The sequence below is a fragment of the Apteryx mantelli genome, chromosome Z (assembly GCF_036417845.1).
Source record: "Apteryx mantelli isolate bAptMan1 chromosome Z, bAptMan1.hap1, whole genome shotgun sequence".
NCBI lineage: Eukaryota > Metazoa > Chordata > Aves > Apterygiformes > Apterygidae > Apteryx > Apteryx mantelli.
This window is the reverse complement of record NC_090020.1, coordinates 87225859-87237583: the sequence shown is the minus strand read 5'-3', so window position 1 is coordinate 87237583 and position 11725 is coordinate 87225859. Positions and strand designations below refer to the sequence as shown.

At 46.8% G+C, this 11725-nt stretch overlaps 1 protein-coding gene across 1 annotated transcript in view; it reads right to left on the bottom strand.

Annotated features, from left to right (window-relative positions):
- Positions 1-725: 725 nt before the first annotated feature.
- ONECUT2 (one cut homeobox 2) overlaps positions 726-11725 on the bottom strand; it is a 27689-nt gene continuing 16689 nt past the window's right edge. The window contains exon 2 of the mRNA XM_067316263.1: positions 726-1058. Coding sequence (XP_067172364.1) covers positions 772-1058 — 287 coding nt within the window. The 3' untranslated portion in view covers positions 726-771. The remainder of the gene's footprint in view (positions 1059-11725) is intronic.

The window sequence follows — 11725 nt, the reverse complement described above, 5'->3', positions numbered from 1 at the left end:
GAATTTGTGACAAACTGCAAACTGTGCTTGAGACTTGTATAGTCACGTACTGTTTCGCTAACAACTTTGTAAATTAGAATGCATCTTAAAAGAACCGCTGCAGTGAGTCCAGACCGTACCTATTTCCATAGCTATTGTCTTTGTGCTTGATACTTTGAGCTCAAGTGAACTGAATCTTTCTGATCCAAGATCAAGCTATATTCACTGATTAAATAATAATTAAAAAAAAGAAAAAAAATCCAAACAAAAACTTAGATTTGATCATTTTTCTTCTTAAAACACTTAACAAAACCATGCCTGAGTTTTAAAAACTGGTTCTTGGGTTCCTTTGTGTGTGTGTGTGTGTGTGTGTGTTTGTGCTCAGTTCTCGTGTTGTCATGCTATGGCTGTGAGCTTTGGTATATCGCGGTGTGACGAGGCTAAGCAGCCTGAGAGCAACCGCGGGCGGCCGCGGCTCGTCGCCCTGCCGTCCCCACTGGGGGGTCCTCGGGTCTCAGCAGAAACTCATGCCACGAATGACCGGTTTGCTTTTCAGACCTGCTTAGCCTGTCCTGAGCATAATATCATATAGAAAGAGGTTAATTTTTAACTTGCGCCTTCTAGAACTGACTAAAAGCCGTAAAAAGTGTCCTCTGCTTACAGCTAGGCTAGACTTCGTTTGCAGGAGAATTGTGCTTTCAAGTCACCAGTGAAGGGCCCCGCTGCGAATGCGCGCTCTGCCGGCGGCTCTTTGGTTCGGCTGCACGCGCCCAGCCGCCCGCCCGGCGCCGGTCACGCTTTGGTGCAAGTGCTGGAGGCCGCGGAGGAGCCCCCCGTGCTGAGATCGTCCTGCCACTTCTCCAGGCTGCGCCGGCGCGCGTTCATGAAGAAGTTGCTGACGGTGGTGAGCTCCAAGCCCAGCTGCTGGGAGATGGTGATCTGCATTTCTTTGGATGGACGCTTGTTCTCCTTGAAGATGGCGAAAAGCGTTCTGCGTTGGAGATCGGTGAAAACCAGGCGGGATTTCTTCTGGGAGTTGTTCCGTTCTTTGTTCGGTTCCTGCTCTTTGCGTTTGCATGCTTGGGGGACGGGGTGGCCGGGGAAGGAGACAAAGAGAAAGAGCGAGTCAGCACGTGCGTGGCTACCAACGAACCGAGCGCATCGCACACGGAAAACACCGATCAAGCCGCGTGCTACACGTGAGCTGTCACACTTCCCCATGGGTTGCAGCGTTGTTGGTGAGACGCTGGCTAAGGTTCATCTCCTAAATACGCAAGCCGCTCGCGTGGCCACTGCAGCTGAAGTGCTGGTGGCCTCAACGAGCGTGGTGGGAACAAACTCCACGGAAGCCCTCTAAGGAGAACTATGTACATGGCGTGTTTGTGTTTCCGTATAAAACACAGGAATTTTCAGAAATGACTAATGATTTTGGATTGGCACTTAATTTTTAGGCATTTGGGCGCATAATTTATAGGCGTGTGGAGCACTCGTCCTCTGCGCGCTCATTGCCTTCGAGATACCACCCCGAGATGCAGCACTCGCTTTCGCTAGCCATTTCTGGGCAGTGCAGAATTTTGGGATTTTCCACTCCCTTTATAAAGCCCCCATCTGAGAAACACATTGTTCCTCTGTCACATTAACATTAGGATTAAAAATTCAGCTTATCTGATTTCAGTCTAGGACAGAAAATGCAAAAGGCATGCCTTTTTTTCGTAATAGCTAACAAAAAGATTGATTCTTTGCAGATACTTCTCATGTGCCATAACAAATAACAACTCCAGATTATTATTTTTTAATGAAACTGTACAGGCCACTAATCCATAATGCAAACTGCACCATCTGGGTAATTTATATAAAAGACCCACGTGCTGGGGAAATACAGGTGGATGTTTCATGCATTTGGAATAAATATTCTATCCATATTTTGGCACAAATAGTCATTTCTCTGACCTGCTGTTCCAAGCACATGCTTGAAGCATCACCATGGGCGCAGTGCTGCAGGCAGGAAACGCAGCTCTGCGTTGTAAGTACGCGGGGCAACGAACAGCTGAACAAGCACGAATGCAGCCCCCCGCCCTCGCCAAAAAACTGCAACACAAAAACATCCTCCATCTGGGGCTCGGCGGTACGTTTTCTGGGTATCCGTTTGAAATTAGCAGTGAACGGGTCTCCACTCTCCTCTGCCAGCAAACAGACATAATTCCTTGCAAGGAATTCCCCAGGGAATTGGTGCCGACGCTTCCTCCCGCGGCTCCCCGTGCGGCAGGGACCACCTTGGGTACAGCTTCAGTGGCCAAAAGCCACTGAAAACGCTGCCTGCTGCCACTGCCTTGCTTCCCTAATTGCCTCTTCCAGAAGATGTTTGCCTGGCAGAGGGTCCACGCGCTGCTGGAGTCGTGGTGGTAACATGCCACGTGGGCACGGGAAGGAAGCAGGGGTAAAACTCCCACGGCAAAACGCGGACTCTCCTGGCCCCAGTTCCCAGCTCAGTGTTGCTCTTGTTTGACCTCAAATAGGCTATTCTGAGCCCAATATTCAGCTTCTCCATCTACATACAACGAGGCATGGACCCACCTCCCCAACGACCAGGTTTCACATCTGTAACGCAGCATTATTCCCCCAAACCCCATCGGAAACCTCAGTCAAAGCTCCCACGGCAGCAACTTTGTGCGAGCAGGACTGGGGAAAACACTACGCTTACTCAGACTGCCGTGCCCGCACTCCGCTCGGCCCTTTCGTTTGTTTGCTTCTTGAGAAACAGACCTCTGCGGACGCTTTTTAGACTTTTTACCAATTTATTTTCCATTACTGCAACAGCCAGTGCCTGAAATGAAGCTGCTAATCACCCTGGCATGCTGGCGCTATTCAGCTGAAATCAAAGGCCTCTTTCAGTAGAATATATTTTATGACACAATCTCTTTTTACTACTTTGTTCGCTAATCTGAAAAGCGCTGTAACTGGCAACGGCTCTCTCCACCTTTAAGGGTGAATTAGTACAGGTTTATGTGGATTAAGTTAGCTTCTAAACATGACTTGTATTGAGTAATTAGGCCTCAGAAATGAAAAAAGGAGAAGCTTAGGTAATTAGACTGGTGTAGGTAGCACACGCCACATCGATTTGGTGTAGCTCTACTGGGGTACAGTTGTCCATTCGCATGGATTTAATTGCAAAGTTGAGGTGAAGCAAAGAGTTTTTGCTTTCACCGCAGTGATCTGAAAACAGAATATAGACGGTCCGGTGCTGACGGCTTTAGATAGCTCTGCAGATAGGCAAACAGTGCGCGCTCCTACACCTGGATTCAATCAGTCTCCAAAACAATTTTTTCAATCAGTCAGGAACCCGAAGGGGCATGGTTATGATCAGCTGGCCAACATTTTGACTTATCCCCTCGTTCGCTGAGACCCCGTGATTCTTCCCTCGTTGCAGTGCACGGTGCTCTGGCCCGGGCCCAGCAGAGCACTCGCATGCGCTTTGCACCAGAGCGCTGCGGCTGCAGCTGTCCAAGAGCGCTGCCGGACTGGGACCGGCTCCGGCTCCATCCCTGCCCCAGGCCGGCATGCCGAATGCCAGGGCAGCGCTGGATATTTAGGGTTAGAAACCTGGCGCGTGGGAGTTGCAGCGATTTCCACCTCCTGCATGGAGGCTGTGGATGCAGAGGGCAGAGGACTGTCCCTTCCTGTCCCAGGCTCGCCATGCAGCATCTCGGAGGCTTTTGGAGTCGGCTGCAGGACCTGGGAGCTCTGCCCTTTGGTCCCCAGGTTAAAACAGCGAAAGGCTTCTGATGGCAGGGCTAATCGAGCCGCACTGCTAGCGAAGACTTGCCTGTCGGCTGCCCACGGCAGCCACTGTGGCCGTTGTCCCGCGTGCATACGGCCCACAGCACACCTCCAAGCTCCAGGGATGAAGCCCAGCTGGCCCCAGGCAAGGGGCCACAGAGACCGAACACAACCTTCTGACGCATCGTTCTGCCAGGGAGGGGGATGCCCTAAAAAGGGGGAAAAAGCACAAAAGAGGAGGTAGAGCGACACACCTTCCTTGGGGACAGCCACCTTCACAGCCGCCGGCTTTGGTGACTTTGGGTTATCACCCAAGGTTGGGGACGAAGTGGCTGGGCACGTTGCAGACATCTGCTATGAGATAAATGTCAGAGCAGAACCTGTATCCTTCCTCTGACCGACAGCACCTGCATTGCACAGCGTGGACGCGATTTCATTGCAGGGCAGTTAGGGACGGGGACGAACTCTTCCCTTTAACGCTTTTTCCTGCCAAAGTCGGGCAGGAGCTGCCCTTCCGAATGGGGGAGCGGGACCGCCCCTTCGCGCAGCCGCCTGAGTCCAAATACAGCGCTCTGCTGTGGGACCGCTCGCTTATGGCCTGCGCAATGACAACCAGAACACTTCGTGCGTCTCAAGTTGTACAGTTCTCAGGAAGTTTTGCATTTTCACGTGGTCTGTCGCAGACAGACATGGAAAAAAATGGAAAGGAGTGAAATCCCGTCTTTCTGAGATGAAACTGTAACATCTCTGCTCTTTAGGCTACGGCTGTGTCACAGTCGGCAATGAGCTCCCCACACCTCCAACAAGCAGGACCTCCGCGCCGTCCGACGCAGCCGCGGCTGCCGAAGCCCCAGGGCAGCAGACGCCTGGCGCACGCAGCTTAAAGCTCACCAGAGCTTCCCCGTGCTGCCCGGCCGTGCTCACCCGTCGGCTTGGGAAGGCAGCGTCCTCCCCAGGGAACACCGCGTGCCCGAACAGCGGGCGAGACCTCCACCACAGACCCTGGCGTGGCTCTGCCTCCTGGCAGCGGGACCTTCCCCGTCCCTGCTTCAGAGCAGGTTCTTGAGTATTTTTTCTTTTATTTTTCATAAACAAACTTGGCTGCCAGTGCTGAAACCAGGCATTATCTTACGTTATACGTTCATGATGCTTTTCACAAGTTACTCCCTATCGGCCCAGAAATCAGGTGACACTTCCTAATGGAAATCATCTGCAAACATAAAGACTGACAGCTTTTTGAAATGTTTGTCGTCAGTGGTTACGAGAACCTATTTCTACAAAATGGCAGCGTTCAGGCTGCTGGCATGGCCGGTTAGGCATCGGCCCATCGTGCTCTTTCCCCCCCCCCGTCCCTGGGGTTTAGCTCCGGCGTCGCTTCCTGCGGCGTTGCCACCCCGGGGGAATGCTCCCTTCTCCCTGCTCCGGCCTCGTGCTGGTGGCAGAGACCACTGCGGCTGAGCCTGCTCTAGTAGCCCGTTGTGCACCTGAGGGTGCCTCCCCGGCCACGGCCAACCAAAGCAGTCTTCAGGGTTTTGCAGGGGTGGCCTCAAGGCATAAAGCTATCTGAGCTGTCCAGAAGTCTGAGGCATATTTGCATTTATCTATATTTGTGTTTTTAGCATGGATTTTGAAGCTGCTTCCAGGAGGAGAAAACAGTCGAAGATACCCCACATCGCAAATGTCTTTCAAAACAGCCCGATGTTTTTCCTCAGCTGAGAAGCGACCTCTGCAAACCTCCCCTCCCTCCGCAGATCTCCCTTGAGCCTCACCTGCTGCTCCCCGGGGACCGAGGTTGGGCAAACCCTGCTCCCCGCTCTCGCTCCACCCCAGCGAGCTGCGGAGCAAGCCACGGCCGTCCGGGCGGGCCGGGCTCAGGGCAGCGCAGCCGGCCGCAAAACCCTCCAGCAGCCTGGCACCAGCGCCAGCTGCGGGCTGCAGCGCCCAGCGTCGGGGACCGCTTGACGCGGGCGAGCAAACGCGTAACGCTTCCCCCAGCGTCTCGCAAGGCAAAGCCGGCCAAAAGCTCTTCGTCCAACCCCGCCAGCCTTCCGGGCAGGGAAGGCAGCCCCACCTTGGCAGCGCTGATGTCGAACCATGCTAATGGATCTTAAAAAAAATCAGCATTAAGAGCTGATCTGTATTTATTAGCACAAAGAGAACATCAAGTGCTGAAACCAATACCACCACCAAAGCATATCCAGGTTTAAAAATAGACTGATAAGGCTGTCTACACAAGGCAGCAAGATAAAAAAATCCATATGTTGACATGATTAGGTAATGTGCTGGGATAAAACGAGTAGAGTGAATTGATAAATGGCCAGATTTTTAAGTAGCCATATTAAAAAACTCGCAGCTCTAAAATCTGAAATTAGAACCTGAGCCAAAAAGTAGAATTCAGAGTCTAGAAATGTTGGTAGTTAAAATATTCCTCTATGTATGGCTGAGTATGACACCTCGGTGAACCTGCCTCAGCTGGATATTGATCAGCTTATGTTCGTGCATGTGAAAATATTTCACAGGTTTTGTGCAGGGAACTGCAATATTTTGTTGGATTGGCTGAACCTGAGTCCTCTCTTTCATCAGTCTTCAGCTGTGAAATTCAAGTGGCTGCAAGAGAGTTGTCTCTAAAAGGCAGGTCAGAATCAGGACACTTGAAAATACCAGACTGGCCAAAACGTAAAATGAGGACCCTTTTAGAATTAAGATCTGAAAGCACCCCTTCCTTTCTTAGTGCAGTGTACCCCAGGAGTAGATTTACAGCACGGCCCCTTGCAGGGCTCCCACACAGCGACCCGGGGCCCTGCTTGGAACTGGGGCTCGGTATGGGGCGAGATGTAGAGGTCAACTTTATCATACATTCGGCAATTTTTATTTTTCTTCCTCGAAAAGTGAGGACATATATAACATATAACATATATAATGTTATATAATGTTATATAATATTATGTATATATTCAAAATGATCTGGATAAGCTGGAGAAACGCTCCAAAGTGAGCAAGACAGTAGCTATTACAGATGGGTGCAAAAACACACAGAAGAAGGAAAATTGAGTACACAGATTCAAAATGGAGAAAAATCGATTTGGACAGTAGCAGAGCATAGGACGATCTGGGACTATAGCTTATCACAAACTGAGTCTGAGTTTTGCAGTGAAGTGAAAGAGAAAGGCAAATATCATTGTGGGATGAATTCAAACAAGTGCTGTACAAAAGACAAAGGAAGTAATATTATTTTTCCTCCAGCTGGCATCGGGGAGGTCTCTGTTGGATTAATATGTCCAGTTTTGGATATCAGAGGGACGATTCCTCTCGTCTAACTTTAGACGTTTGGAATAGAGACATCTCCACCCGAGCTGTCTGTCGGGATGGCCAATGAACAGAAACAGGCAGTTCTGGGATGTGACTCAAGCCAAGTCTGAGATGAGATGAATTGCACACGACTGTATTGATTTCAGTCTGTTGACCATAAAAACAGTCCACACAATTAGCTTAGATGTAAACACCCGCAGCGAGCTAGACTTAGGCAAGAGGACTCCTACTGCACCAGCCTAGGGAAGGTCAACGAGAAAGATATGAAGCTGAGAAACGAGGAAAGACTGGAAGGGCTGCATTTGTGCATCCAGAAAGCAAAACCAAAGACTGACGGGAGGGATTATATGCAAGATTGTTTTAAAGAGGATGATGCTTCATTATTCTCTGTGCCTACCTCAAGGAAGACAACAAATAATTAGTTTAATTTGTGGTACACAGATTTGTAGTTAGACACTAGGAAAATCTTTCCATGAGGTTCATTAGCTGCTCTAACAGGTTATTCCGGGTATGTTTGCCTTCGCAAGGCTGTAAGCAAACGCCTGCTCATCCTGTCTCCTCCTTTTCTCACCAGATCCTCTCCTCTGTGTTCAGATAGTTCTGAACTTTCTGGATATTGTGTAACATCCTGCTTGAATGACTGTGTGCAATACTGACTTGTGGCTTTATTTTGGGTAGCACTTTTTATGCAAAATCTAGCCCAAACATTTTCTGGAATTATATATATTTTTAATTTTACTTTTCTTGTGAGTTACTTGGCGAATGTATCAAGTTTGATCCCTATCTTTGTCTCACACTAAACTCAACAGTGGAGCTACTCCTGATTTAAACCGGTGTGGATCAGAGAACCATACCCAGTGTATAAAGAACAACTCATTGCAGCATTTTTATTACAACACTTCTTTTCCAAGAATTGACCGGAAAGGAGTGAGGGCAAGATGCAGCCGGAGATCCCTGCCAGAGATAGGCCAGCTTCAAAATTAAGGTAAAATGATGCAGTTCTGTGGAAATAAACAGGACCGAACCCTTCCTGACACACCTGAATTTCAGTCAGGGATAAATCAGAAATCCTTAAAGATACTGCTTAAAACTGAGTCTGTTTTAAATTAACTTTGACAAGTGAGGGAGAGACAACTGGAGAATGTAATTTTCCTAAATAAGGTTTGTACTGCCACTGTATCACCCAGCACACGTCTCAGAGTGACAGAGCTCTCTGCAGCATTAAAAACGGAGAGTTTTGTGTGTTTTTTGCAAAGGAAGGAACATTGCTTGCTTTCCCTTTCCCTTTCCACCTCCCACCACAAGACCGTTCAGCTAAACAGTGAGTCTTTTCCCAACCTCTGCTTCCCTTAGGTCTGCGTGGGGACAGCCTGCTCCAGTTTCCCCAGGCTCTTTCCTCATCCAGGCATTCCTCCCTGCACGTCACTCTGCCCTATCCTAGGTCGTCTCCTGGAGTATTCCCCGTCCAACACCGTCCCCTTGGATAGTCGGTGTTTCTCCTCTGCATCTCTGCAAATCCGCTCTTCCCTCCCGTGCTCCTGCTGCCTCCTTCGTTCCTTGGAGCTCTTTCTCTGCCCCTCTAAGCTACCAGACCTTGCCCTCCCCAAATAACGTCTTATTGCATGTCTACGATGAAAAATCATAGTTAGACTGGAGATTCTTCCCTTCAGTGTTTTACTTAGTCCTTTTGTCTCAAATCAGTGTCACGGCATGCCAAAGACTAGGGATGTGATGAGCTCCTGCATTTTTGCTGCAGTTTCTAATAGTTTCCGGGACACAGGGAAGATTCTAGTATTTCCTAACATCACTAATTTATGTCCAGAGACACTCTGCGTATTGCAGTTATTGGTATCTTATAATAAATAATGCAAAGGTATGTGCTTTTCAATGCATTCAGTAAATACTTTCCTTGAACTGTTAAGTTTGTTCTTGAAAAGGAACCATAAAGGCAAATGTTTTTCCTTGACATGCATTTATCAGAGAAGAAAAATGGAGTGAGCACTCTAATAAAAGAAATTTATTATCTAGAAAACCTTCCTATGGAATGAGAGACATTTTAATAGCAGAAGGAAGGGAAGTAGCCATCTTGATTTTAAGAACAACTTGATTATATTAACTGCAGTTAATCCTAAATATATTCTATGGAAGAAAATAGATAATTAATTATAATTGAAGGCTGTAACAGTGGGAAAAAACAAACAAACATTCATCCCTTTTCTGCTACCCTGGACTAAGGATGCTTTACATAGAAACAATATAGATAAAGTTCAGAAACAAATTCACTACTGCTTTACCTAATTTTTACTTACATGGAAAGCTACTGATTTAAAACGCATTAACAGTGGTTTAAAAACATGACATCACTCTGCTGAATCGGGCCCTTTGTATTATGTCCCTAAAAGGGGGACAGCCTGTCTTAAATAAGGACAGTTTTGTCCTGCAGCTAAAACAAAGGGAATGTTAAAAAAGAATTGCTTTAAAAATGATGAGGTGGTTGTGTTTACAGAGTTAGGCATTACTTAGAAATTCAAAAAATAGCATTCAGAATGAGCATGCAGAGGCAGGAGGTTACTCAGGTGAGGTGGAGATAAATGCAATGAGCCCCCAAATCGCTGCAGTTCCCATCATTAAATAAGACTCTTCTCCATGAAGGTAAATATTCAGATTCAGTGATCTGAATTACAGAGATTAAATTTTAGAATAAACTGGTGATTTCTTACTTACTCCAGCTTTTTTGCAGGCGTAGATATACTAAAACCTAGTACTAACACTCAGATTTTGCTGGTGCAGATTTCACAAGCAATGCTGAAAACTAGGAGTAACTGCAAGACAGACAGTGGAGTTACTAGGTGGTTATATATTAATCCAGCAAAATATTTAAGCATGAGTTCAACTTTAAATATGCAAGATGCTTCATTGGCTTTAACCGGTGTGTTCACAAGCCTGAGGTTAAGCATGTGCTGGAATATTTTGCTAGATCCCAGAGAACATGAGAGCAGAAGCAGGCAGTCGTCTCTGCTAATAGCTACAGCAGCTGTTAAATAGTTTCATCCCAACTCCATCTTTTTGTGAGTTTTTAGCATTCATGAAATATGCCAGCCAAATAAAATGCTCTGTTTATCAGCCAGAGAAGCAACAAGTTTGTTCATTGATATTCCCTTTGCAATAATATACCAATAACTGAATTTGTATTTGTGGTTATAGTGAAGCTATAATCAATAATGAGAACTTTTGCAACATCTTTGGAGTTCTTCACTACATGCTTTTCTCACCAAAAAAATGGCTTTAGGAGGTTATTTTCGCAGTAAAAGAACAGAAAGGTTTTGTGAGACTCACATGTCCGGTCAAAGCTCGTCAGCAGCATAACTCACATTTTGGTAGACTCCTTGTGGCTGGTGTACAGCATAAGAGGTATTCACAGAACCGTGTCACTGCCAGATACCCTCACATTTCCACTTGCCGGAAATTGGGACAAAATTTAGCATTCAGGCAAATGTCAGTTAAAAATCCTTTGCAACAGTCACTAATACTAGATAAAGAGAACCACAACACACCATAATACTTTTTAAAGTAATATAACCCCTCCCACCATTTTGCTAAAAGCATTAGAAAGCAAGAAAGACAAACGCATCGGAATTGGGGGTCCTCTTTCTTCCGCACGGCAGCAGGGCTGGGAAGGCTTTCCAGGCAGGACCTGACCCCCTGTATGGCACTGAGCATTTACAAAGGCCGAAGCTATCACCAGAAGAGTTTGATGATTCCCTTATACAAATACGCTTACGAGTGATCTCTGTACTAAAAGCTCCAGAGACTGGTAATCTCCATAATTTGCCATAGAAAAGTAAGGCGTCCGATGCTGTCCGGGCCGCGTCCGTGGCCAGAAGGCAGGTGTCCAATACAGGTGGGACTGATTGCCTTCTGGCAGCTGGACGCTTCCCTTGGAGCTGGTGGAAGTTGGGAGAGATCGCTAGAGCCTTCCCTCCCCTGCGCTGAGCCTTGGGACACCCCTGTGGTCCTCTAAGGGAAAATCTGCTCTAAACCGTCTGCATTTAATAGGTTTCAATACAATTCACATTAAAAAAAAGAATCATACCATACCGCTTGGGAAGCAATTACAAAACCCGACACAAACAGGAAGTCCATTGCATGAATCCCAACACGTGCAGCCCCATCGGCTTGAAAAATATCTGCATGAAGCTGATGATTTTTTCAATTTCAATTCAGCAAACCTGTCTGGGTTTTGGTTTCCTTCACACGCTTCTAATTCAAACTTAATTTTTTTGTCACTGAATATCATTAAATTGAATGTTTCTACCAATAGTCCATTTGTCTGCAACAGCAGTGTTATTTTCAGCAACAATAACTCTTATTTTCCATTTTCTTTCTCAAAAGACAGAAATGTAGCCAGCCCATGCATTACAAATAGCTATAAATCCTGACAAATATTTAGAAGCATTTCAGTTGATAAGTACTGTCTTTAAAACTTCAGTTTATAAAGATTAAAGTATTGTGAAATTTAACTCTAGTCATTAAAAATGAATATATGGCAACTATTAGCAAATGGTAGCGGATTCTACTGCACCATTAATACTGCTGGGTAAAGCTGTCAGAAAAGAGAGGTCTATGTCTGTGGGAACCTCCCCTCCTGCCTTTCCACAGC